The sequence below is a fragment of the Tiliqua scincoides genome, chromosome 4 (assembly GCF_035046505.1).
Source record: "Tiliqua scincoides isolate rTilSci1 chromosome 4, rTilSci1.hap2, whole genome shotgun sequence".
NCBI classification, from domain to species: Eukaryota; Metazoa; Chordata; class Lepidosauria; order Squamata; family Scincidae; genus Tiliqua; species Tiliqua scincoides.
Window position 1 is genome coordinate 84,160,788 of NC_089824.1, and position 27,892 is coordinate 84,188,679.

Genomic DNA, 27,892 nt, shown 5'->3' on the forward strand with positions numbered 1-27,892 from the left:
GGAAAAAAGCTTCAAAAGCTAGATTGCCCTCAAAGTCAAACAAATTAAATAAAAAAAGGAGCAAATAAAATGTAACAAATGGCAAAGTGCTGAGAAAGTGCCAGATACATTTAACTGTTTATGTAGTGAATACTGCACTGGGAATAGTAGTACTGATTATAAGAACAGTCCTACAGAAGAAGTAAAGAAGAAGGATAAAAGCCTGGCATTACTCACTCATTACTCAACTTTACTCACCTTGCATTGCAAAATATTACATTGCATTCATGCAGTCATACATGCACCATTCACCACAATGTAACAGTGTTACAAAAAGTCAAAGACACAAAACATAGGTGAGCACTAAGAATAGAAGCGGGAGATACAGCCTTAATGCCACATGCAAGCCTGCCCAAGTTTTGGAGTTTTCCAACTTGAGTTTTGGGATTTTACTGGGTTATACCTATGGAATGCCTTTGTGTCAGACACACAGATGGTTGGGAAGAAGGTTACAAGTGGATAGAGGGCATAACACATCGCTCAGCTAGGGAAAAACAAACAAACTTGATTTGTTGAGGAATTCTAAAATTCTTGAGACACTGACAAAACCTTGAGACACTGACAAAATTGTCCACTGAGTAGCCTCACATGATATTTTTGAGTGCACTTTATCCCCCTGGCCACAATTCTGATATATCTAACTAGAGTTTCCCAGGACATCTTTTTCTCTGAGAGCAGACAACAATGGAATATTCATGTGACTGTCTCTAGTGCCTAGACAGAATGTAATTTCATTTATACACACGCACACACATACCACTGCAAACACTGCATGTGACACTACACCCTGAGACTGACATTTCAGAGACATGATTTCCATTACAGAATACTTCCAAACACCTAAAAGGAGCTTTCGGGGTAAATTATTTAAATATTAAAAACTTGTACCTTTATTTCTGTAAGTTGCATTACTTCTGGAAAGACTTCAATGCAATTGGAGTGTGCAATCACAGTGTGCATTCGTCGACAGTTCATGATGGTTGTGGGAATGGATTTCAGCTTGTTCCCGCTAACATCAATTTCTTCCAACTCTTCGAGTTTGGCCATTTTGCTAGAAAAAAGGCAAGAAAATATATTCCTTTTTAAAAAAAAAAAAAAAAAGATCCTCGAAAACTTTATCATAGAAAAACAGTAATAAATTAAAAGAAAATTTTCTCAAATGAATCATAACTTGGCAGCCCTTCCACACGTTTAGCACAGAAAGCTCAGCAGTGTGGTTAACATATGACAACAGATAAACGTGTCCATTTCAGGAGGTGGCAGGCAGTCTACTGGGAGTTGGCACTAGCCCAGGGGACAGATCCAGGAGATCAGAGGTTGCATCTTTGTCCATCCATGATCTCATTTTCTCTAAGCAAGGCTCTGGACAGATAACTCACTCCCTCACAGGCCAAATTTCCCACTTGCAAGATGGGAATAATAAATTACCTCAAAGGGGTTATTGAGAGGGCAAACATGAGCAGTGTTGTAAACACTACAGACAAAGATACTCTCAGGCTGAAGACATACATAGTAGAAAACAATTCACAGTAAACAATTCATATCACCCAGAATGTGTTGTGAATTTGGTTTTACTTCAGTGCCCACCTTGAGTATACCAGCAAATCTAATGTTCATAGAGCAAGCATCCTCCTCCCTGGTACCACCTGGGAAACAAAGCACTCTGCTATCGGGGGCCTAAAATAAAAACAGTGCATCTGTCTTTGATCTGGGGGTCGTGGCAGCGCAGTGCTTTGTCAGAGGTGGTGGCAGCTGCAGCGATCAGGCAGGCAGGCGAGTGAGGAAGGGCAAAACTGGCTTATCAATTTGCCAGTTCAATTTGTTCAATTTGCCGGTATGCTAGAGGCAAGTCTTAATACGAAAAAAGCCAAGCTCACAGTGTGTTCACAACACAGTGAGCTCTTTTTCCCCCATTTTAATTATGTGCAACTTCAGCCATATATTACAAATAGGCTAAAATCCCATCACTGCCCTACAGCTACTGAATAAACACCAACACTCTTGACAGCTAGCTGGAAAAGTTGGTCAGTCATGGAAGCCTAACAACAGAGCACAGCAGTGAAATGGAAGGTTAGTTTCACTGAAAGAGAAGCCTTGTGTGGGGCTTAGGAATCACAAAGGGCACTGAAAAAAATGTGAGACTGAAGAGACCAAGAGGGCTGAATATTAGGGAATTGGTAGAACTAGGAAAAGGAGGTGCTTGGTGTGTGTGTGGGGGGGGGGAGGACAAGAAATCTTACACAGCTCAAGTAGCAGAAGGAACTACTGCTAGAAACAAATAAAAAAGATTAAATTCTCACAATCATTCCAAATAACAAAAGGCAGAAGTACACTCTGCCCTAAGTGCTTCGAATGGGTACCAATTAGGATAGTAGGAAAACAACCCCAACTCTCCTTCACTCTGCCCATCCTGCCCCCTTGATAAGTTGACAGAAATTGCGGAGAGCAACTCATTCATTGGCTTTCTGCTTCCGTGCACGTTCTTAAAATATGCAATGAGATCAGGATTCCAAATATCCCCCTATCTTCACTTCATCTGCTAGTTGCAGGTAAACAACAAGAAGTAACCATCAACAAGCATCAAAGTTGCCTGCTTTTGGGCATATAATCCAAAACCGATTCCTCTCTCCTCCAAGTTTTGTAAACTTGAAAAGAACTGATGTATTGGATTGTAGTGATTAATGATTATCCACACTGGCCAAGCTACAGCTGTATGTGAAAGAAAGTCAGCTGTAAATCAGTGGTCTCCAAACCATGGGGCTGCTGTGTTTGAGAATAAACCTTCCCCATCAAGTGCAGCACTTACCGTTCCATGCTACTGTCTCTTATCTTGCAAGCTGATCTCAGAAAATCACTCCGGGCAGCCGCTTCCGCCCTATCGGGGCACGGAGCCTGCTGGGGTGACAGATAGCAGAAGTGGCTGCCAGGCACAACTTTCTGAGAAAGCCAGCTTGCAAGGTAAAAGGCAGTAGCATGGAATGGTAAGAGCAGCACACGATGTGGAAGGCTTTTTCCAAGTGCCAGATCTAGCCTGCAGGCCAGGGTTTAGAATCTGCTGCTATAAGTGAAAGGTAAGGATGAAGTGGAATTGCATTTCTAGTCAAAAATTGCCTTGCAACACTTGTCAAGTTATAGGAAAGTCAGTACTTAAAATTGTCCCCTCAGGCATTTTTGTAGCCCAAATCCAGCGCTCAACTACATGCAGAACTTTGTGCTCTATTGAGCTGCATGGTACTCATGACAATTCCACACCAGGGAGACCAAAAATGGTGTCCAAAAGTCAGCCCAGAAGCTGAGCACAATGTGGGTGTGTAATTGTTTTACATTTATAGATAAACACAAAGGTTAGAAGTGGGAGATTCCCACTAACTTCTGAGAAATGCAGTATCTCATCTATCTCTTACGTCTATAATCATGAAAGCTAAGAGAAGAAACTAATGAAAGTAAAACTGGGGGGAGGGGAGTAAATAAGCAGGCCCCAAATTTTGGTGAAGCTACTCATCTATTAATTGGGTCAATTAAATTGACCCACACCATAATCCTAATCATAATTTTAGTAAAAATTCAAAACTCAATGAAAGAAAAAGAGAAGCAAAAGGGTAGTTCTTAATTAGTTGCTTTTGGACTTTGTGGTTGTGTTCTGTTTTTGTTTTAATTGCATTATTCTTTCTTATTTCTCACTATGACCATTACCTTATTATTACCTTAAATTTTGTTCCTAGTGTTGCAATATATGGGTGTTTTTTTTCTGTGTATTGTATGTCGCTTTGAGTGTTCTATTTATTTGGAGGTGGGATAGAAATGGATAAATAAATGAAAATATCCTGCCCTACCTTGCAGGGAAGCTCTGTAGACGATTGTAGGCCATGTGCAGGATTTTCAGGTGTGGATGACCCGTTAACAACGGCACACATTTGTCCGTGAAGTGGTTATTGGTTAAATACAGTTCTTGTAAAATGCTGCGGGTTTCTTCTGAGAGAGTGGCTGGAGGCAGCATTTCCAGTTTGTTGGCAGAAGCATTCAGGTACCTCAAGCTGCAAAACAAGACATTTACATTGCTAATCATCAGGCTTTATTTGAAGAAAAAAAATGACTGAAGTGGAAAAAGGTATCTGTGGAAGTTCCAGCCCAAAGCCCTGGGTAGATCAATTCTGAATGGTTTTAACACAACAGCAATGAAGTTTGTAGACTAATACTTTCAAGCAACTAATCAAGACTGAAGACTCCTCACAATGTTTCTAGTCTACATGGGCAAAGCATACCTCTTCCCACGGGTGCTTTCTCTCCCCCCTACCCTAAAATTATTGCAAAAATCAGAATATTTAATGGGTCCTCCTAATCCGTGGCCTCAGCATCTACAGATTTGAACATCCGCAGATGCCAAGCCTGCAACTGGAGGGCCTCCCAGACGTGATCGGAAGTTGTTGGAGCTGTTCCAGGAGTTGTTCTGGAAGCCATGCATGACCTCTGGCAGGTCCTTCAGGTAAGTAATTGTGGCACTGCCCCCTGGAATATGTCCCCTGCAGATACAGAGGGTGGACTGCACTGCAATCAGAACTCTTCTTGCAAATGCCATCAATTACATGCAGGTGCATACACGGGACAATCTTGATGCAATATTTAAACATTCTTGCTGGGAGTAAAACCAGCTCATGCATGTAGCCAATAGTTTCCTTGAGGTACTTGTGGACAGTTTGTTCTGTTAGAATTCGAAGAATCCTAGCTGCTTGAAAGAGAGTTTAAATTCTGAGCCCTCATGGTTGCAGTGAGATGCTTGAAATTTAAAAAAAAAAAAAAACTTCTACAGAAGAATAAGGGAATAAGTGTGATTTTTATCATCTTATCTTGTAGTCAGGAAGCATTTGGCTTTTAGTTTATCATGTTGCAGTCAGGAAACATTTGGCTTGTGTACAAAGCTTCTTTGCTGTATGCACAATTTGGGTTGACAAAAAGACATTGGCACAGGTTGAATCTTGTTGGCATCCTTCAGTCTTGGAAGACTATGGTATCGCGCTCTGAATAGTGTTCTGGAACAGAGTGTCCTCTCCAGTGCGCGAAGCCTGGGTAAAGTAGATATGGAGGATAGACTGTTACCCATGCAGCAAATCCCCCCCTCTCCACGTCGCTGAAATGGTCCAATGGAAAAGTAGAAGCCAATACGGTTGGTTCCAGTCGCAGGAGTTGCCAGAACGTGGCTGTGTTCAGCCATGAACTGCCTCAGGGACTCCGCTCCAGATTTTGCCTCGAGGTTGATTTCTGAAGCCTTTTCCATAACTGGATGTAGCCACAAGGCAGTGGAGGTTTGGGATCAGAGTTTTCCTTCTCTCAGATGAGCTGCCTTCCCAGGCTGACGAGTCCCATCTACCCGGTGGCTGTTTAGTCACCTCTTACGACAAGTACAGCCAAACTGAGGGCCTATTCTTATCCCCAGCCCCCAGGGGAAACAGGTTGAATACAAGTCTCAAAATTAGTCACGTGAATCAGCTGGAGGAGTAACTACACATTACGAATAGATGGTATCCCACCCTCAAAGTTGCTTCTAGCCCTACTGGAAACAAGGTAATGGTGCCAGCATCTTTTCACTTGTAGGGATCAAACACAGGGGAGGGAATATTTTCAGCAAGAAAACACAGCACAAGGGGAAACAGTTAAGAAGCCTCCTTTTTCACCATACAGATCTTTTACTCGAAGCTGCAGTCTCACTGGCTATTATTTTTTCAAGCCTGAAAAAAGAAACAACGGGACTACACACAACATGTAGCTCCATCCTCAGGGAAAAACAGTTAAAATCCAGAAGATGCAGGAGACTCTTTGTCCAAAAGCAGCACATAAACTCCCTCCCAATTTTTTGTAGCATGAGCTTTTGATCCAATGCTTATGCCACAATAAATGTGTTGGTCCATAAAGATGCTGGAGTCTTTTTGTCATTTTTGCAAGAAGAGACAAATGCAATTCTGCTCTGGAATTTGTCACTCCTCATAAAGTTTCTTTTTCAAATGTTTCTATTGCCATCCACTGTCCCTCTGCCTACCACAAGAAAAGTAAGCCCCTTCCTTTCTAGAAGCAAAGAGAAAGAAATCTGGTGTGCATCCACCAAATGATGGATGGTGGTCCAGAAGAGAATAACACCCCCTAGAATTAGTACTGTATGTCTAAATTGTCATAAAGTACAATTGTCAAGATTGTACAAACTCTCACAGAAGAGAAACTGAGGGAGAAAGACAAACCTATACAGAAAGAAAACATCCTCTGAAATTGAAACTACCCTGTGTTGCAGGGGCTATGCTATATAGGAGCTATTGAGCCCCAACATGCAAGTATGAAATGACAGCAGCCGCAATCAGGAAGTTATTTAATAGAAACTGTTCTCTCAAATTTGGTGTGGGTTTATTTATGTTTTAAATAAACCATCAACACAAGTAGCACTTTGGATACAACTTAAAGTATTTGTAGTCAAGCCAGGTGCACTACCCGAAAAAAGAAACACCTTCACCCTCTTCTCTTTTCTCTATATATTTTCCCCACTGCAGATAAATTGCATAGGCATCTGCACAAATACAGAAAGGTTTTGCAAATGAATGAATGCAAACTTCTTTCCCAGCCTGTTGAAACTTGCCGTGAGCAAATAAAAAGGCAGACACATGACTGAACAGTCACGTGGACCACTGCAGCCAGTTTCCCCCCCCCCACACTTTTTTATAAAAGGCTTTCCATTAAAAATAAAAACCTCCAGGAGCTCAAGAGAACCGAAACTAGGTTAGCACTACACATTCCAGAAGAATCATTCTCACAGAAAAACACGGCTTAATCATCAGGACCATTCATTATTTAACAAGAGCTGTGCGCTCTCATAGAGAGGGAAGAATTGAAGTTTTAAGAGGTTATGAAAAGAATTTTTGAAAATACAATGAAGAAGTCACTTGACTTAATCCTTCCACCTAGTAACCAAACCATACATGTCCATTCACAATGACTGCAAAAACAAACCATGACAGCAGTGAACACTCTTAGTTGTAAAAAGGGGAGGAAAAAACCAACACACAACCTGAGGATCTGTTTTTACATATCTAGCACTAACAAAAAAATATTTGGAGAATAGAACTATATGAATAATGGTTGACAGTGTAGTCTATAGTCCCAATCACAAAAGAAAAAAGAAAAACCCACGGGCTTGCAAACAAATAGCAGAGTTCTTCCAGTTTCCAATGCAGTCTTGGAGGTTCGTGTTGAGAAAAATACAGCAGGGGTGTCAAACTTACAGTGACAAAGACTGGCAGAATGCATAAGCGCTATTCATAGTCACTATAAGTTATTAAGACTTTATGCACCTATAGTGCTACGTATGGATTTAATATTCTTCACTTGTAGGTTATGTTTGACACCCCTGCGCTACTGTTAATGAAAACTAAGCAATTTAGAATGTGTAGTTCAACATTCAAGTCCAGTACAGGTATTTTCCTTTCTTCCATACTTTCTCTTCTGCTCCATTCCCTTTCTTTTTCTAGTCCAGGAGGAGCAGAGGCTGGCATGCTGCTTCAGGCATCAGGAGGTCTTTGCCCTCAAGGTGTCAAAGGAGACAATGATGGCAGCACTCATGTAGGGGGTGTGCACATGGCCCCAGTCAGATTGCTGAGCTGGGAGCTCTCCCCAATTCAAAGGAAAAGTGAATCAAGCAGGTGCGTGATGTGGAAATGCATGGGTTGCTCAGACACCCTCAGAAATCCGGCAGCAAGATCCGACCCCTCCCCCAGCTCAGCAGCACCAACAATTCTTCTTCCTCCTGTGGCTCCTGCATGGTTGCACTGCAGCCACTGGACCTCTGACTGAAGTACAGACTAAAGCAAATGATTCCCAAATGCATTGGGAATTTGATGAAGCTTTTCTGCTTTCGGTTTACATTATGTATGGACTGCCTGAATCTGCTTCTTTCATCCACTCTCACTGACAGAGACAATGAAGGGTGTGAAATACCATGGATGTGTCCCCTCCCCCTTTTGCCACAGAGCTCTCTCTCTGTCATCTAAGGGGTGAGTTCCCACATGCAAGTTCATTACCCTGACTGCAATGTTAAGTGATGGGCTTGAATGTGTGGAACAGCCATCAAAGACCAATCACCTTAGACACAATTGTTTGTAATGGAGGTAGCTCACATGTGTCACTGGAATTTCATGAGGAAAAGAGCCATATAAATGAGCGTGAAGTGACACATCTGTGAACCTGCTCTATGACAGTTATTTTGAATGCTCTGATGGTACAGGAGTCAAAATGGCTACAGACCCCTAGAAGGTCAGGGGTCTCCAAACCCCAGCCTGGGGGCCAGATGCAGCCTGTGGCAAGCCCCTGCAAAAATCTGGCCCGCTAACCAAATGTGACCAGAGCTGTGCTCCAGTTGTGTCTGGAGAGTGTTCTGAGGGCTGGGGAGGCCATGCACTAACCCTCAGAATACCTTTTAATGCCTAAAAACATTGCTTCCTGGTTTTCCTAAAAAAAACCAGAAGTTAAGTTTTTGGGTTGACTGAAGGCCTTAGGCTTTCTAATATATTTATTTAAAATTTATTTATTTTTCCTGCCCTCAACACCATGCCAGATATTTGATGTGGCCCTCTGGCCTAAAAGTCTAAAGACCCCTGTTCTAGGTTTTATAAATAAAATGTTCAATCACTAGAAACAGGTGAATGTGAACATTCCAGACTGAAGCAGGGTGCTGACAAGAGAATTACTGAGATGAAGTATTTATACGCTTTTGGTCACAGCCCTAGGTCTGCGGCTCTTCCAAGACCTATCCGCTCACAGAAGGTGTTGGAACATTTCACAGGAGTATAAAAAATATCTGGCCGTTGCTTCTGCAAATCCATGCTGGCAGAATCCATTGCTTTATTGTACACTGGTTTTAATTCTTAGCCCCTGTAGTGACAACACATAAATGCAACCCTAAAATACTCTAGATTTTCAAATTTCTTTTGCTAATGCTGAACAGCAAACATGTCAAACTGAGTTCTTATTTTTGATACCTTGCCTTTTTTCCAAGGAGCATATAGCATGACTTTCACCTCAACCACTGTGGGAGGAGAGTTGGATTAAAAGATGTTTAGGCTTCAAGGCAGATGTTACCAATGGCTGTGAGATCAGAAAACACTATGTCACTACTTGGTCAATGACTTCCAATGAATTGTATAGCCAAGCAAGAATCTCAGTGAACTCAGTATTGGGCTCCCCGAGTTATAGAAATAAGTAGTTTACAGAAGAGAGCTCAACAGACAAGTGGGGGGAAGGAATGAAAGTATCTGGCAATTATTTTCTAAAAACAAATAAGAGCAGAACTTTCAAGGATGCAGGTGCAAAGATGAAGGTTAAAAGGCACATCTCTGGTTGTCTTTCCACCAACCCACAACACCCAGAGGATTTCTCCATTTTCACAGCACCATCTGGTGCTGCTAATCAATTCAGTTATCTGCAGCTCCCTACTGAGTTAGTTCGGCCAAGTTAAGGCCACCCACGCCGCCCTGACTTGAAAGATTTCTGCCAAATGATCAAGATCTGAACACATTCCAGTGTGCTTAACAGAATCAGAGCCTGTTCTATGCAACCCTGCAAGCCAATTATGAAATCAGAATTAAATAGGTTTTCTTTATATAGCATGGGCACACCTGCACCTAGCAGAATTTCAAGCAGTTGCATTTTTTGGTGAGACAGAGTTTAAGCACCCTGCTTTTACTGACATAAACCTTGAAGTACCCCAGCACAAAAATCAGTGTTCTTTTAAAAAATCTGAGCTAGGTCTTAAAGCAGTACTGAAGCTCCCAAGCAGTGTGTGCACTTGGCATGTCTACTGGTTGAAAGGTGTGGGTAATCAATATTCCTTTGTGTCCTACAGAAAACGAACAAACACCCTCTTTACTGAAGAGTAAGGTAGTCACAGCTGCATTCCAGATAAACTTCCTTATCTTCCAGTTATATATAGAACAGAACATGCAATCCTAATTGACATAAGCATGCAGGCAACATTTATCCTTGCTGGTGACAAGTTGATAACTCCAAAAGATTGTTCCTATGGACAGTAGATGGAGCTCAAAATGAAGGCAAGGAAGATTAATGCAAATGCACTTACCATACTTCTTATTAAGAATACAGTAGACATATATGTAATTTTTTTTTAAACCCAGGCATTTCAAAATGCAGAAAAGGCAAAAATCGAAACAAGCAATGCTGTAAATATTTTCAAGTGACAAATACCGATAGGCATGAAAATTTCATAAAGCAAGAACAGAGGGAGATTCTGCTATTAAAGCTACCCTGAACATTGTCTGACAAGTTGCAAGTCATTTGAAAGCTAAAAATATTGGCCTGATTAAAATCCAGTCCTTCCTCCGGCTGCAGAGTCCCAGTAAAAAGTAGGCTGGAAGGGTGAAAAGAAAAAAAAAGCAGACAAAAATCTACCTTCTCCATAGGTAGAGACACAGATGGCACATTCCCTTGTGGACCACAAACACGATTAGACTAAGTCTTGGAGGGGTGACTCAAGGTGACTTAAAGTGTAGAAGATTAGTGGTTATTAAGTCTTGCACAGAGAACTGGGTCTTATCACAGTTTTTGGGTTTTCCCAGCAAAATACCAATAGCTGAAGACTCATGAGGTTCTCTCTCAATTCAGAATAAGGAAGCTGTAAATTTTAATTGGGGAGCTCAGTAGGAAATCAGAGATTTCCACAATAGGGACTGTTAAGGAGTAAGCACAGCTAAACAGAACCCCAGCTGCTCACACGTGCTTTGGGTCTCCAGAAGATTCTAGTCTGGCCAGCCAGAGTCCTAGAACAAATCCAAGAAATCTGTACAGAGTCTTTTCCAAAGCCTAGAAGCAATCTATCAATGACATGGGGGGTGGAGACTGGCAGTGCAGCAGTGACAGCACAGTCCCAGTTATGCAATGAACACCGCACCCCTGGAGTTATCGGAAGAGGGCTCAGACATCAGCGCTCTGCTTGCTGAGAGAGCAGTCAGAGATAGCGACAGCAGCACAGAAGAAACCAGCTTCCCTTCTGAAAGGAAACAAGGATGCGGGCCCCATTCCAGTAAGGAAGAGGGGGGAGTTGGGTTCAGCTAAGGGTGGTTTTAAGGGCAGAAGACTATTGGTGCCAGGGCCTAGGCAAGAGGTAATCCTGGCACAGATCAGGGTTCTCATTTGCCTTTTCCTGGTCTGGTGTTACCCAGGAGTGGGTATTTCTAAGGTACCTAAGGTACCAGGTATTTCTGGTAAGCAGCAGAAAATATTTGCTGCTGTTTTGGGTATCTCTTCTGTATGTCTTGAATTATCTTCCACTTGTAGGGGTTCCAACCCTTGTTGGAAGCAATGGATTTGCATCAACTGTATCCTTCCATCCATATATTCAGCAATGATGTTAAAAACAGTCCTACTGACCAAGATGCTACCAAATGCAGAGACTCTGGATTCAACTTGAGTTCGCAGCGGTGCCAAGTCCCCATCCCGGTGTAATATTATTCAATTCAAATGCTCAGTCTAATATTGGGGTCCGTTACTGTGTCAGGTCATGCATGCTTCAGTGAGAGCTAGTATTAATTGGACCATGAAACAACATTTTACTCCTAGTTAGAGATTAAATCTACTCTATTTAAAAAAAACAAAACAGTGATGCAGTTTAAAGAGGAACTGGAACTTATTTTAAGATAAATAATGAAGGCTGTACCTCCATTAGTGTCACAGGGGATGCAGCGAATGTCATCCTAAGAGGCCAATGTATCAGTGAGATTAAGATACACAGAAACTCAATTGAAACTCGGCGTTCACTTGAAGCAGATATAACTAAATTAGAACATTAGAAAGACCAAAGAAAATAAAAAAAAATTTAACTATTTAACTGGAATCTCTTCACATATTTAAAACTCACTGGGCACTAATTTGGGGGGGGGGGGGAATCAAAGTAACAGATACAATCCAGAAAGGCGAAAACATGCAACTGGATTCATGCCCTGGAAGGATACAAGGCAAAAAAAAAAAAAAATGATTCTCATGGAATTAATGACAAATGTATTGATTTTTGCACACACTTGCACACTTTCTGAAACCCAGATCAATACAGGCATGTACTTGCATCCACAGGGGTTCCAAGTGAAACCAAAGGTATGGGTGAATGCCCCCCCCCACCTCTGGAGTCAAGGAGAGCTCCACAGACCATCACAGCTGAATGGTCTTCTGAGCCCAACAGACGTCAAGCACATCCATCTACAGCCTCTTCTGGGCTCAGACTGACTCTTAAAGCCAAAAACATGGGGGAACAGGAGTCAAAAACCCTTCTGGGGCTTTCCCAGGAATCCCAATGCCTTATAAGGGATTTAAAAAGATTGGGACTGTGGTGTGTGCCCCTCCCCCCAGTCTCAGACTGACTCTTAGAGAAGGGGTGTCCAAAGTTTTTGGCAGGAGGGCCACATTGTCTCTCTGACACTGTCAGGGGCCGGGGAAAAAAATAATTAATTTACATTTAAAATTTAAATGAATTTACATAAGTTTACATAAATAAATATATTGAACTTAGATGAATGCATGACGGTCTTGCAAAAGCTCAAGGCCTATAAAAGGCCTTGCACAAAGCAAGGCCGGCCTTTCCTTTGCTTCTGCTACGGCATCACAGACGTGAAACAGCAAGCAGTGGAGGAAGCCTTCATACCATAGCTTACGCAAGCGGTCAAACAGTCGCCCTTATGCTGAGACCAGTTGCATCGAGCCAGTGCAGGCTCCAACAAATCTCTGGAGGGCCAGAGGTTCATTGGAGACTGGGGGCTCCCTGAGGGCCGCATTGAGAGGCCTCGAGGGCCGCATGTGGCCCCAGGGCCGGGGTTTGGGCGCCCCTGTCTTAGAGTAAAGAACACATGACTTCTGCTTTTTCTAAAAAAAACCGGAAGTCATGCGTTCTTTAAGAGTCAGTCTGAGCCTGGGGGGGGAAGGGCACACCATAGTCCCGATCCACAGGTAAATGAACCTGCCATTATGAATCAATGGATACAGGGAGCCCCTGTGTATGATTTATTTTTATTTATTTAAAAGATTTATATACTGCCAATAGGTTGAGATTCCTGGTCAGGAAATCCTCAATGTTAGTACTGAGTCATGTGCTCACTCTGAACGGGGTTGCACATCCCCTGTAGGAATGGGAGTGTGCAGTTTGGGAGTGGTCCTGGACTCGCAGCTTTCTCTGAAGAACCAAGTAGCAGCAGTGGCTAGGAGTGCATTTGCCCAGCTTTGGCTGGTGTGCCAACTGCGGCTGTACTTCTACCTCCTTCTGGACCAAATTGTTATCCACTCCTAATGCCTCAACGGTGTGTGTCTGGGCATTTGCTTTGGCATGGAAAAGGCAGGATATAAATTTTTCAAATAAATAAATTTTCCAATAGCTCAAAGAAGTGTGCAACCATGCACAATAAAAAATAGTTAACATATAAAAATAAGTACAATAACTTTAAAACAATGATATGATACAAGAAACAGATATTAAAAAATCTAATAGCGGGAAAAAAACCTACATAAAAGCTGCACAGAGTAACAAAATCTATATACACTAATTAAAAGGGGTCCCTGGGGGCATTGTCCTTCCTTGAAAGCCATGCAAAATGTTATACATAGTTTTCTTAGGCTGGTAGGCACTAGACTCCAAACGTCACTCTGTACTAGAAAGGGATATCACCACACAAGACATGAGAGAAGTTATCAAAAAAAATCTGCCATATGTTACCAGGGTGTAGCCTCCCAAGTCCATTTAACTGATAGTTTGCTGCTATGTTTGTTTCTTGCATGGTAGATGTCTTTAAATACATTCCAGCTAGTGGTCCTGGAAATTCTTGTGTTTAGTGTTGATTCCTAAGCAAGGTCATTATCCTGAAGCTATCAAATTTTATTGCCCTTACAGTCCTCCTTAATCAAATGGGAAAATGTTACCACAATAAAGAGGGCATTCTCCTCATTAGCAATCATTTTTTAAAAGGATGATGTGAAAAAATTAACAAAAATTAATTCCTTCAATTTCACTGTTCAATCCCCTTCGCATAATACAGACAAATTAACCAGTTTTAATACATGGTACCAGCAGGGTTTATTTTGCTTGTCCAACTTGCTTATTAACATACTTTAACCAGGTGAACAGCTTAAAAACAAATTAAGTGCAATCAAAACACATTTGTTTCAGTTGCTACACTGACACTTTTCTTCACTGCAGATTGTCTAGGATTAAAGTTCACTAATACAGTTGGGAGCCTTGGATAATGAATTTTCCCTTTTGCTCCCAAAATTTACCAACTTCTTATTGCTATGTCATATGGATCCTTTCAAGGATTCTATGGTATTTCGGGGAAAAGACCTGGTATAAGAAATGCTTCAGGACAGTTTTAGCCCAAAGAGAGCATGCCCTTAAATTATTCCATAAACAATCTCTCCCCCCACTCAGAGCGAGTTATTGTACCAATGCTTCACAAGTTATTGGAGAGGTTGTGTTAACAAATGTACATATTACCATACGTGGTAGCTTTGCAAAAAGGAATACAATTCCTGTAAGCAAGCTTTTTGTTAGTGTATTTTTAATGCATGCTGCTGCTATACTAATTATTATTATTATTATTATTAAATAATAACAATAACAATAACAATAACAATAACAATGCAGGTATTTATGTACTGCCTTTCTTGGTCGTCAGATTTCTCCTCAGACTTTAATTCAAGGCGGGTTACCTAGGCAGGCTGTTTAAATCCCCATAGGGATTTTTACAATTAAAGAAAGGTTCTATCTTTCAAGAACCACACAACATTTCAGATGGAACTTTTGCGGTCTGTTAACACTTTCTGGCCTCCTCCCACACAGGCTGACAGGCAGCTCCTTCTGAAGAGCAGATGGAATAACTCGGCTCAGCTTGTCAGCTGCTTCCAGGTCACACGGTGCCCGTAGCCTTGAACTGGCGACCTTCAGATGTTATCTTCAGGCAATTGGAGGCTCAACCCTCTAGACCAGACCTCCTGCCCCACTTATATTATAGGCTTATTATAGGCTTCCACTTATAATAAGTCTCAATTCCTTACTTCCTCATGATATTCAGAGAACACCAGAGAGTACTATTGCATAAGGACCTTATCGCATTCATTTTTACTAGCATCAGAGTTAGAAATTGCTCTCCATAGGAAAGATGACTCTGCTCTTTAAATTATGATCTTCAGAATATAGGACCTAGCTTTAGCAGAAAAACTGGCTCATGAGACTAGTTTGTCTCAGACACTTGGCAAAACTCATTCCTTACATTACTTGGTACCCGCTTCTGAACTAAGTCAGTAAAGACCCATTAATGCCTTATCCAGCTAATGATCATCTTCATTTTGGAAAGATTTATCTTGCTAATTGTGTCATTTGCTTGAAAATGTTTTCAACCACTATGCCGCAGCTCATTGATGCACCATGAATGGTCCACAGGTGGGCCAAGGGAGTTTGGGGGAGGGTCATTTGTTAGTAGATCCACTGGATGTGAGCCTCCCCACCCCACTGGCAGTGTGATGTGCCTTGTCAATTGTCAAGGACTGACAGTGTGCCTTGATAATTTTAGTGCCTTATCAGTGCACCATGAGATGAAAAGGGTAACCTTGAAAGTCACTGCCTGAGAGATACATCCCCACTATTCAGAACATTCTGTGTTGCAGCAATGGCAACAAAAATGACAAGTATGAATCCAAATACACAACATTCATTCTGTCCTGAAAAAATCAAACTATTGAAAAGCTCCATTCAAGAATTTATTTCATTTCAGAGGTGGTTTAACAAAAAAACTTTGCTGAGAAAAGTTTTAAATGCGTTGAAACAATAGTTTTCAATTAGGGAAGCTGGTACTTCTTTTTTTCTTTTAAACCTAAAACTACAAAAATAATTATTTCTACTTGAATGGATTAGTTAGAACATCTGTTCTCCCAACAGATGGCTCAAACTGAAAGACAAGGTAACTTTACATAGACTCAGAGGACTGGCCATTCTGAGACTCCATAATTTTAAGACTGGAAGCTAAGAAAGAGGTAAGCTGTCCTACTAGATATACGATTGGGGCAGATCAAGAAAGCCAAACAGCTTGAACATTCAAATCGCATCAACACCTGAGCAATTTGTGTAATGATTTGGATATGTAATGTATTCATTTACCACCAAGGACAGGAACAGAGAGGAGAGACTGAAAAGGAGGGGAGCCTGGAGAAAAGAAATAATAGCATTGAGTGGAAGAAGGAAACAGCAGATAGAGACAAGGAAGTGCTTCTACTCACTATCACCACTGGTATCCAAGATTCCAATAATCCACTGCTTCACCAGAAAAGAGCCCTTACACAAAGTTAATTTTGCAGTAGCAGTCCATGGAGGTGGTGATGAAACCCTTACTTCAGTCAAATACTAGAAACAGTCTGCTCCCCTAAGTAGCTTAACTGCTGAGAAAATGATTCATTTTCACTTCAAAAAGCAAAAAAGAAAAATTGAATACAGAGGCACTGATCCACATACAAGTCACCTTCACTCTCTGCAACACTGGGGAAAATTAAGGAATAGCGAAGGGGTTCTCAGCATCTGCAGACTGGTCCAAAGCAGTAGCACATAGTGGTTAGCAAACTTCTTCCGTTCCTGCTCCCCTCTTCCTTGTTTGCAGATGCAGCTGAACGGGGAAAAGCCTTGGTAGAATGTATCTGCTGCCACCAACCCAGGCAATCAAGCCAGGCAGTAGGGGGATCATCAGGGAAAAAGCCCCTCCCAGCAAAATACTGAGCCTCAAGGATTTCTATCAAAAATCACTCTCACAGTAGTGTCTATAGAGCAAGGAGACAAAACCAACCACTGTACTTCCCCTAAAGTAGGGCCAGGCTACCCAGGTAGAGCCAGGGTTAAAACCAGCTTTATTGAAAAAGATTAAACAAAGGAATTAAACAAAAAATGGCAGACAGAAAAGGGATGGGTTGCAAAGTGTTAATAGATAGAGCCTATGGACTGAAATTACTGTTAATGGCCAGCAGATGGTGCTCCAGTTACCAATCTGACTGTTTGGGACACATTTGTAATTCGGTGGGAGAAATGGCCACATCAAATAAACAGAACCCTAGCTGTCTAGACCTCTCCCATGTTTTTTTACTCATGGTCTGTGAGTATGGGCTCCCCTAGCAGCTGAAACCAAGTCCACTCTCTATCAGTGGGCTGAGAATTTGAACTTTGGAGATAATGAAACACCTATCTGAGACTGGAGAAGGGAGCACATCTAGATATCTTGTTTTCCACCACCTGGTGAAGAACTGGTGGGAACATGAGCCAATTAACTCATGTTGAGTTCCTGACTCAAAAGGAAAAGAAGGTTTATGGGATTTTGCAACACAAGAGGCAATTGCCTGTAATGTTCCCAGAAGCTACATGTGAATTAAACTTGTCCAAAATATGGGAAAATAGAAAGAAAACACACAGAAAGAAACAGAGGAACTCGGGGACTCATAAAAGGGAACAATTCATACACAAGGAGAGAAGACTTCCTGTTTCTTGAAGCTCTTCATAAACATTAGAACCCCAAATACCTTTTGAATGAGAGATTTAACATAAGGGCATATAAGGGAATATACCAGCATTCTGCCTGGGGAGAACACAGACACTTAATTCAGCACTGAGGACCACAATGAATCAAAAGCAGCAATCACACAGCCTATGTGAACCTGACCATTTGCAAAACACTCCCCTACATTATATGTAAGTTGCACAAACACAGAGGATATCTAGTGCAGTGGTTCTCAAACTGTATGTCAGATCATGACCCAATTTTCGGTGGTTCACAAAACTGACAGGGCAGATTAGGCTATGTACATTAAGGGTTAAACAAGCTACTTGGGGGGTGCACTACTGCCTCATCACCATTATAGCCACATCCCTTGGCATTCATAGAGGTGGCAGCCTCTAGGGATGAGAATTCCAGGGCTAGGGTTTGAGCACCACTGATCTAGTGTATAGGATTTGGGGTAGAACTCAAGGATTCTACCTTCAAATCTAGAAGGATTTGGGTATTCTGAAGCTGGTTAAATAAGATTTCAATTTGACCTTTAAACTTGGCTAGAAAGATGAGCAGGGATGCTAATTAAATCAAAATGCATATTCATCTGTGCAGAAAGCAGTGACAGGCGAAAGAGTCATAGTAACAGGGGTGGGGTTCTTAAGTGAGCAAAAATTATTGTTAATCATGAAAATTTCCTGTAAGAAGAAAGCCAAGTTGACTCCATGCACCAGTGTTAAACTGTTTTCCTTCCAGTATCTGAGCCAGAAAAACACCCAGACGTGTTTTTTGCCTAGTTGTCAATCTTGAGGATCAGACTGGTTGAAAATTAAAGCTGAGATCTTTAAGATGGTACCAAGAGTTCAAAATCCATACCAAGAACTAGAAGCAGCCCCATGCAGCCACACAAGGAACAACAAGTAGTATGCGCAGACTAGAGACTCAACAATTCGTTTTCAAAACACTTTGTTTTCCTATTTACCTGTCAGCTTTTAGTAGTAAGTTTGATGGTAGCTCTGCAAGCAGGTTGTGTTGTACATCCAGGACTTCTACATGTGTTCTTTCAATCCTCTCTGGTAGCCTTGCTAATTGATTGTGTCCTGCAAGCAACTTCCGCAAGCTGATATTGCAAAATAACCTTTTAAAAACAAATAAGCAAATACCACAAGTTAAAGTGTATTTAATCCAAGCAGATCTAAGACTCCACAAAAAAAAAGAGAGCTATTTCTGCAGGCCTGCTTGAGAGGTAGGATCCAGTGATGCAACCTACTGACAGTGCGCATGGGGGGGGGGATTAGTTTCTCTCCCTGCACTAAGGAAGAGTTCATTCTAAATAATCTCCAGAAAATATACTTGGAATAGAGATAGAAACTTTGAGTCTCACTCTTTGCTCCAGACAGTGTTCTGGGGACTACTGTTCTCTTTAAGCTCCATGGCCATGCAACTCAAAACTAAGCCAAGCCTAGCTCAGTGCAACCTGGCATTCCTGGAAGTCTGGTGATGACATACAATGTCATTGCAGTATGTCCGGAAATGTTGCCAAGCTGCCACATAGCCGGCAAGGGTTCCACGCAGTGGTGCAGATCCCTTTTGAGAACTATTGCTAGGGACTGTAAGTAAATCCTGCCAAATAAAGAGACACTTCATTGGTATTCAGATTATATAAATGAAACCGGAAACACAATGACGCTTCCCAGTTAACAGGGCACATCCATTTGGACGTCTTTAATACAGATGAAATTTAAAAAGATTCAGCACCTGGATATATCTCTTGCATAACTTTTAATATATGTTTTCCTGGATGAATGAAACTGTCTACAAACTTTGCACTATACTACACTTTGATTAAAGCTTGGTAGGGCTGTCCTAGGTCAGATTAAAAGGCTGAATCCTGCCACAACTCTTCAAATGTATTACTTTCAGCCTATTGGTTTTGATGTGTTGAACGTTGCAGCTATTCAAAAAGCATACTTGGATGGTCTACAGCCTCTCAGCAAACACATTCCCCTTGCTGCAGTGACATAATATAATCACCTACCTTGGCTCACTCCAAAAGAGCAGGAAGGAAATTCACAAATTCACTTAAATAACTTAATATAAAACTAAGCTACTTTTACAGTTAAAACTGGAACTACATGTTCTTACCTGTAACTTTACACAACTAGTTTTCTATATGGGGTAGATTCACACTTATTGACATGTCTATCCCACTATTCCTCCAAAGTTTAACACAGTGTAGAAGGCCCTCCCCCATTTAATCTTCATAATCACCCAATGAAATAGGATCATGTGAGTTTCATGAATGAGTAAGGATTTCTTCCCATTGCTCAACATACTAACCACTACATCACACTACCTCTCTTGCACACCAAATGGAGCTCTGTTTTTTTCCTCGTGTACATGAACTTCAACCAGGCATGCAAGGAGCTCATCTCCAGCAACATGAGAACTGACTATGCCTGCAAAAAGCAGCTGGAACACAGTAATGGTAAGAGTGACACTGGAAATGATGGGATATAACCATCTTGCGTATTTACCCTGTGAGCCCATGGTGGATATAGCAGACAAAAATCTAAACTCCTTCAAACTTTCCTTAAAGGGGTGCACTGGTACTCTATCCAAGGGCAAATTCAAGAAAGCTGAAAGTATGTGACACTGTCATACACTATACGTTTTAGCTATACCTGTACACAGTGGCGTAAATAGTGGGGGTAGGCCACACCACTAGTGACCAAAATTGCAGAAGTTGCTGTTAGGAGTAATACAAACATGCTATATATCATTCAATGAGCAATTTACAGTAGAATACAATGGAAAAAACCAGAGTGAAATATCTATTCTATCAAATGTTGTGGCCAAAAAACCAGATTGTATTATCTTGTATTATTGTACTGTCTTTTGTATATAAAGTAGATTTCCTTAACTCAAAACAGATTAATGAGACTGATTGTTCCAAGAGCCAATGTGATGTTATTTATGACACAGCATGGAACCAATAAGGTGTTCGTGAGGTGAAACCCGGGGGGGGGGGTGACACCACTCGTGACAAATTGTGGAAATTGTGTTTTTAGGAATAATACCCAACATGTTATATCATTCAATATGGAATTTCATACAAAATGTAATGAAATAAACCACACTGAAATATCTGTTCTATCAAAAGTTATAGCCAAACAACCAGAAAAAGAAAACACGACTGGCTTATGTAACTAAGTGGATTTCCTTAACCCAAAATTGACCAATGAGTCTGAATGTTCTGAGAGCTAATGAGGTATTATGACACAGCATGGAACCAATCAGGTATTATTATGAGTCAGCTCCCTTTTCCAAGTATCAGAACTAATACTTCAATTCAGCTGAGCAAAAGTCAAGAAGTTGACCACTGCTTTTTGGTTGATTACTGATCAGTTGGGTGACCTGCACTGTTCTATAGTAAAATAAATGGGCTGACACCATGAGTTACCAGACCACATGACACAACTCTAGTGACGCCACTGGTGGGAAGGTTGGGCATTATTGCTCACTGGCTTAGATGACCTTTAAAGTGAATTCTAACTATACATGGTTGACTACAGATCTATCAGTGGTTATCAACCATGATGGATACATTGCATCTCCAGATGTAGGAGCAGTATGTCACTATGTGCAGGGGAGCAATAGCAAGGGAGGGCATATGTTCATTCATTGCTTGTAGTAAAATATTCACTGCATTTATTTCATGACACGACTATTACTATCTCTCAGCTTCACCTACCTCACAGGGTTGTTGTGAGGACAAAAGAGGAACCATGCACACCACCCTGAGTTCCTTAGAGTGGTATAAAAATGTGAAAAATATAAACTAATTAAATAATTTTGGCATTTGGTGGGTGTCAGAAAATTTATGGGCCTTGAGTGTCAATTGACCTAACTACACCACTGTCTATACACCTACAACTTTGGCATACACCTAATAATTTAACCACCTGAATGAAAAAGGTGTTTGAAGGCAAGGGAGTCATAAAAAGTACGCTCATTAGAAAGCCAGGTTTGACCATCACACCCTGCTGAGTGTATCCACTATGGCAAAAACCCTGTTTATGGCTGTGTAATGTGCAACACAGCTTTGTTCCCTACCCTCCTCTTCAATCACAGTGTAAGAAACATATTCTGGGCATAGAACAAAATGCTCCATCACATGCTGACTCAGAATCTGATTTTCTTCTCTCAAGTTCTTTCCCTCCCACCACCTTTTTTGGGGTTTGTTTTTGTTAATACCAGACTGCCATAAAGCCTCCTTCCAGTTCTACAGGGAATGAAATTTATCTAATCTGCTTTAGTGTCTTGAGCTTTTCTATGCTACGGGTGGCCAAGCATCATTCTGCTTCACAGAGGAGAGAGAGAGAGAGAGAGAGAACTGTGTAACAAGACACATTAATAGGCAATGCGTCTGCTACAAAAACAATTCAACAAGCAAAAATTATAACTGGAAATAGAAGCCCTACAATGAAATCAGCATTTAAGCTCTCAATTCCCAATTTTTGAAATGCAAGAAGTGGAGCACGGGGAAAATCTGTTGCCGAAGAAGAACGATTATTCTTGTCTGCCACCTGCCTTATGCTCCCTGTACAGTTTAATCAAAAGGCATCTATGCCCTTCTGCTGACCCTTCTTTCAATCAAAGATTCACAAAATTACTCAGCATTGTGGATGAATTCTCCTTCGTATGTTTAAGTAGCAGAGAGAAAATACATAAACAAAACAAAGCTTTTCTGTTTTGTTCCCCCCCCCCCGAAGTGGCCTACGCCCACTATTAGGTCACAAACCACACAGGTCATCAGGGCTATCATGCCAAAGTAATCAATAAGAGGCTGGGTTGTCCCCTAAAGGATGTTGTCAGATAATCTACACGAGTGCCAGTATTAACAGTTATCTCAGTATGAGGATTGGCTGTATTATACAGTTCAGGACACAAGTGCATAACCTCAGCTCTTCTGTTAAAGGCAAAACAAGTGGGCGCGGTTGCTAGGTTTGTTGCTTATCCCTCTAATTTTTTGGCCAAGTACTCAATTTTCCAATGCAATTAAAGTGAATATCCTTTCCCTTCTATTTACTGCTGATGACACAGATTGTGTGTATTTTGTCAGATTATAAATTTGAATTTTCTTGTCTTTCACCAGCAGTGTGAACAGCGAATGGCTTTTGCCAGAAGGCACATGAGACTAGGAGTATGCTGGTAGCCTGCAGATAAGAGGGATCTACACTTTTCGATCATAGCTATAATTCAAGATTTTAAACAATATGAAAAATCAGCATACACAGATGTGCAAGACAGATTCATAGCATATGACTGATGCAGCCCAAAGAATTGTTGCTCATTTCATATATGTTCACACAATACAAGTCTGGATTAAAAACGGCAGCGGTTTCTCCACCAACAGGAGAAAAGTACTGAGAATTACACACTCATGCACGGACACATTTAGCCCAACTGTGCACACATTCCACAATTTTGCACAAGTGCTGTGCAAACACAGAGTTCAGTACTAAGCACAAAACTTAGTATTTTTAGATTGTCTTCTTTCATTAAAAAAAAGTTGGCTGTTTCTAGCTCTTATAAAGACAGGCTCCCAAATCTATTAAGAATGCCTGCTGAAATTCAGGTTTTTCCATTTATTCCTCTTTTTAACCAGTAAACACTGCACAATATGTGCAATGTGTATAACTTGCTAGGGAAGCGAGAAAGGGAACAAGTTCCTAGACATTTTATTTTAGCCCCTTTCAACTTCTTCTTGTTCAAGAAATTTCTGCTACATAGTTTTGTAATAAATGAAAAAAGTCACAAGGTACCTAGAAAATGAAAATGAACAATAAAAGATCTAATGTATTAGCTAACTATTTGTGGTTGCTTGACTATGTAGACAGAATCTGTCCGTGAAGATAGGAACAAAAATGATGGGGGCATGCCCCTTCATCATCATTAGTGACAATTCAAGGAATTTTTAAAAATGCTGCCATGCACATGTTCTAATGCTAATTCTAATGCACTTCATTCTAATGCTTTCCACCATGCTTTTCATCCGTGAAACTCCAATACATTCCATGCCATCTACATAACTTCAACTTTCTCTGACTGCAGACAAATCAGAACTGTAGTGGGCCTGTGGCAAGCAGATATAAGCCCACTGTTGAAAATGGAACAGAGGCCTACAGTGATGACCAATTTGCTTTATCACAACCTCCTGCTTCCAAACCATCCATCATGTAATCCATTTGTTAAACATCATTACAAATTATTTTTGAGGCACAAAATAATTTTTTTATTCTTTCATTTTTACCATTTAGCCATAGAGCAGACTCCCCCATTCACACCCTTTGGACCCTAGGGCAGTGATTCTCAAACTGGTGGGTCGCAACCCACCAGTTCCTGTAACGCTTCCCCCGTCCCTTTAAGGAGGCAGTGAAGCGATCCCCAGGATAGTGTCGCTAAGGGGGGCGAGGGAGGTGCTTTGCACTTACTTCAAGAAGGCAGGGCTGCAGCAGGCTGCAGGAGGTGCTGGGAGCCCTGGGTAGCATTCCCCAACGCTTGGAATGTTCGCTAAAAGCGGGCGCAAAGCACTTCCATTTTGCAGGAGGTGCTTTGCGCCTGCTTTTAACAAACGTTCCAAGTCTCGGGGAGTGCTATGCAGGGCTGCACAGGGCTCCCCGCACCTCCTGTAGCCTGCTGCAGCCCTGCCTACATAACTTGAGTGCAAAGCACCCCCACTCGGCCCCCATAGCGACACGATCCTGGGGATCGTGTCACTGCTCTAGCCCCTCCCCCGCAGGAACTTACTGAGGGAGTGAAGCTCCCTCAAAGTATGAGAACCTCTGCCCTAGGGAGTCTAAGAAATAGTGCAACGTGTTTTTTTAACTGTCAGTAACAGTTATTTTCATATTAAAGAAGTGGAGCGTCACAATTTTGAACAGCTGTGCAGGCCACTTCAGAATTTGCCTGAAAAATCAAAGAGAATGAGTGTTTTGGTTTTGTTCGCATGAAAGTGAAGAAGAAAGGCTGTGTTGAAGCTAATGGCACAATGACACCCCATGAGGTTAAACTTCAAACGGATGATAAAACAAAACACACGCTCGTCTGTCACTGAAACATACTAAACACTGACTCAGCAATTATTTCCAAATTGAGCATCCTGTTCCTGATTGTGTAACTTTATCTGCAGGACTCACCGGGCAGGAAGCTCACGTATTTGATTGTGGCCTATATCCAGCACTTCCAACTTTCTGCTATCACAAACCCATTCTGGAAGGCTCTCAAGGTGGTTCCTGCACAAGAAAAAAAGCAAACAAATTGTATTGTAAATAGGTATAAAATGGTTGGCAACCTTCAGTCTCGAAAGACTATGGTAGAAGCCTACAGCACCCGGTATTCCTGGGCGGTCTCCCATCCAAGTACTAACCAGGCCTGACCCTGCTTAGCTTCCAAGATCAGATGAGATTGGGCATGTGCAGGGTAACAGTTGCTGTTGTAAATAGGTATAGTGCATATGTAAATGCACTGCTTAAAATATGTTTTAATCTAGGAATGACAAGTGTTTGGGCTCTTGTGTGACACTAACCCCACCCACAGTGCAATCCTATGCATGTTCACTTTTCCATTGAGTCCCACTGAGTGCCATGGAATTATTCACACATATGTTTGAGTAGAATTGCAGTCTAAGTCACTCAAATTGGGATGGGGTTTGTTATCCAAAAACAAGCTTCACAATGATGCTGTGTAGTAAAACCAGTAAACAAGAACGGAGATTACTGTTGATCATGAGCACTGAGAAAGCACAGTACACAGTTGACCGTCGGTATCTGCAGATAATAGAATCTGTGGGGAAGGCCTAAAGGACCTCCTGGACACAGCCAGAAGCGCCTTCTGATGGGGTCTGGCAGGTGTTCTTAGGCTCCAAAATGCACTTCCAGTTTTTGATGAAAACTGGAAATGCCTTTTGAGGAACACCTAGTTTTCAAGGTCAAGTGAGACCCTCCAGTAGACCTTCGCTGACTCAAATCCTTGTGTGTTTGTTCCTTCCTTCAGTCTTAAGGAGGCTCAGCAAGAAGGCTTCCTAGTATTTTTTTTTTAATCATGCTTGGGGGGAAATTTTACAAAACGTTGGCCTACACCTCTGCCCCATGCACTGCCCACAGTGTAGCTTGTCCGAAAGTGGGCAAGTTGAAAAAAAAATTTTTTTAAGCCTCTACTTATCCCAAAAGTGGTTTCAACTAAACGTTTTAGCATAGAGGTAATCATTCTTTGAAATGCATTTGTTATCTATTTATCCTTCATCAAGGATATTTTTATATCAAAATCAAAAAGTATTTTTTTAATTTCTGAAAAGAAAAAAATCATGCACCACAGACCTTTTTATCATGGAAATCTTATAATAAAAACCAAACCATTATAATAGGTCTCGAAGACAGTATTATAAAATCAAGTATCCCTCATTACAATGACTTGCAGAAATAAGGAGACTGCTTTTCCCAATAAATCACAGTTATTTACCCATGCAAACATAGTGATGAGATTCTGGCACACAATCACATTGACTCATGTGTGCTTATATGCTTGAAGTCACTGGCAACACCCTCAGGCAACACCCTATTCTCTGTGATGCTCTTGTTTAGATGAAACTGCTTATTGGATTTTTATGGGAAACCAAGATTTGATACTGTTAAAATACCAACTCTTGAATGTACAAATGACCTCCCTTGCCTTGAAACACACAATTTTAATCTTGCTGTGGAAGTCTTGCAGGTATCTGCCCACTCCAATTAGGAAGAGAACTGTACACACAGAAGCAGGGCACATTTTCTTTTCTTTTTTAAGCTGTTCTTTATAGATGTCCTTGGTGGATGTTTCAAGGGATGGGAGAGGAGTGACTGAAGCATGCAAAAAAACACAGGTGCATGGGCCAGAGAGGAGAGTGCCTTGCCTTCTCATCCCTCCCCCACCCAGGTCTCACTATCAGTTATTTTAACCTGATTTATTACAATTCTGAGATTATATGCATTATTTGTATCATACTTTTTCTCATTACTCCACAAAGAAGCTCTGTGATTGAAGAAAGAATTTGTATACAATTCAGGATTTCATTTCAAAGCTGCTTCATACATCAGGTATTTTAGCCATACACTGCATGTGTGTGTAGCCCACAAATTTAGCCAAATATATTTGGCTATTCCAAGCCCTACAAAACATTAACAACCTTCTGCATGTAAAAATGACGCACCCATTTGTATGAAAAAGGACTTCTTTAGCAAAGGAGAATAGATGATATTTGACATGTCAATAGGACAGAATGAAACACTTTGCATGTGTAAAGTGCATTCATTCATCAACTAACCACAAGATTTTACTTCCACTCTACACTTGTTTCAACCTCTCTGAAAGCTGGTGCAGAAATAAAATTAACTGAAGTTTAAAGGTCAGGAGGAGGCTGCAGGATTCCTCAACCAATTCAATATCTTGTTTCATTGGTGATGCTTTTCACACCAATATGTCACTAGTTTCCAGAGTGTTTTTTACTACCCAGACAGGGTTTCCTCAGAAACTGGAATCAATTTTAACCCTAAGAAAAAGACCAGTTAACTTGGTTAAGAGTTTAACCCTCAGAGGACTTCTGTACAGAAAATAAATGTAGCATGAAATTTAACCTGGTCCTTTATAATTTTTAAAATCAATAATTTTTAAAAGTTACTATGTATAATTGCTACTCAATTAACAAAATTGCATGAATTTTATGCAGCAGTAGTATGTTAATAAACACACACACCACTCATTCATCTGAAAGCAATCACAGCATGGTATGATGCTTACCTAGAAACATCCATATAAGTAAGGTAATTTGGAACGGGATACACATCAAGGTGAGCAAGTTCTGAAAAGAAACACACACAAATATTGACAGAATAAAGAAATCTGGTGTTTTTTTTAATAGCACATTATTTTCTGCTGTCTGAATTCATATTATATGAATTGTGTCTATTAAAGGTAAGTTACATGCTGCATATAGTAATGAACACAAACCATTCTATTATGACAGGGGTGCCCAAACCCTAGCCTGGGGGTCATTTACAGCCCTTGGGGACCCCAAATCTGGCCTGTGGGGAGCCTCCAGTCTCCAATGTGCTCTGGAGACTTGCTGGAGCCCACGCTGGCCTGATGCAACTACTCTCAGCGCAAGGGCCGACTGTCTGACCTCTCATGCGAGCTGTGGGCCAAGAGCTCCCTCCACTGCTTGCTGTTTCACGTCTATGAAGCAGCAGCAAAGGAAAGGCTGGCCTTGCTTGGTG

The 27,892-nt window shown here is 41.2% G+C and overlaps 1 protein-coding gene and 1 pseudogene across 1 annotated transcript in view; both read right to left on the minus strand.

Moving 5' to 3' along the window:
* Window positions 1-27,892, minus strand: part of PHLPP1 (PH domain and leucine rich repeat protein phosphatase 1) — a 189,208-nt gene that overhangs the window by 18,746 nt on the left and 142,570 nt on the right. Inside the window, exons 8-12 of the mRNA XM_066625356.1 lie at window positions 27,417-27,477; window positions 24,782-24,877; window positions 18,562-18,717; window positions 3,873-4,073; window positions 928-1,090 (exon numbers count right to left, since the gene is read on the minus strand). Of these exons, the coding sequence (XP_066481453.1) occupies window positions 928-1,090; window positions 3,873-4,073; window positions 18,562-18,717; window positions 24,782-24,877; window positions 27,417-27,477 (677 nt within the window). The remainder of the gene's footprint in view (window positions 1-927; window positions 1,091-3,872; window positions 4,074-18,561; window positions 18,718-24,781; window positions 24,878-27,416; window positions 27,478-27,892) is intronic.
* On the minus strand, window positions 24,963-25,082 carry LOC136650435 (5S ribosomal RNA; annotated as a pseudogene).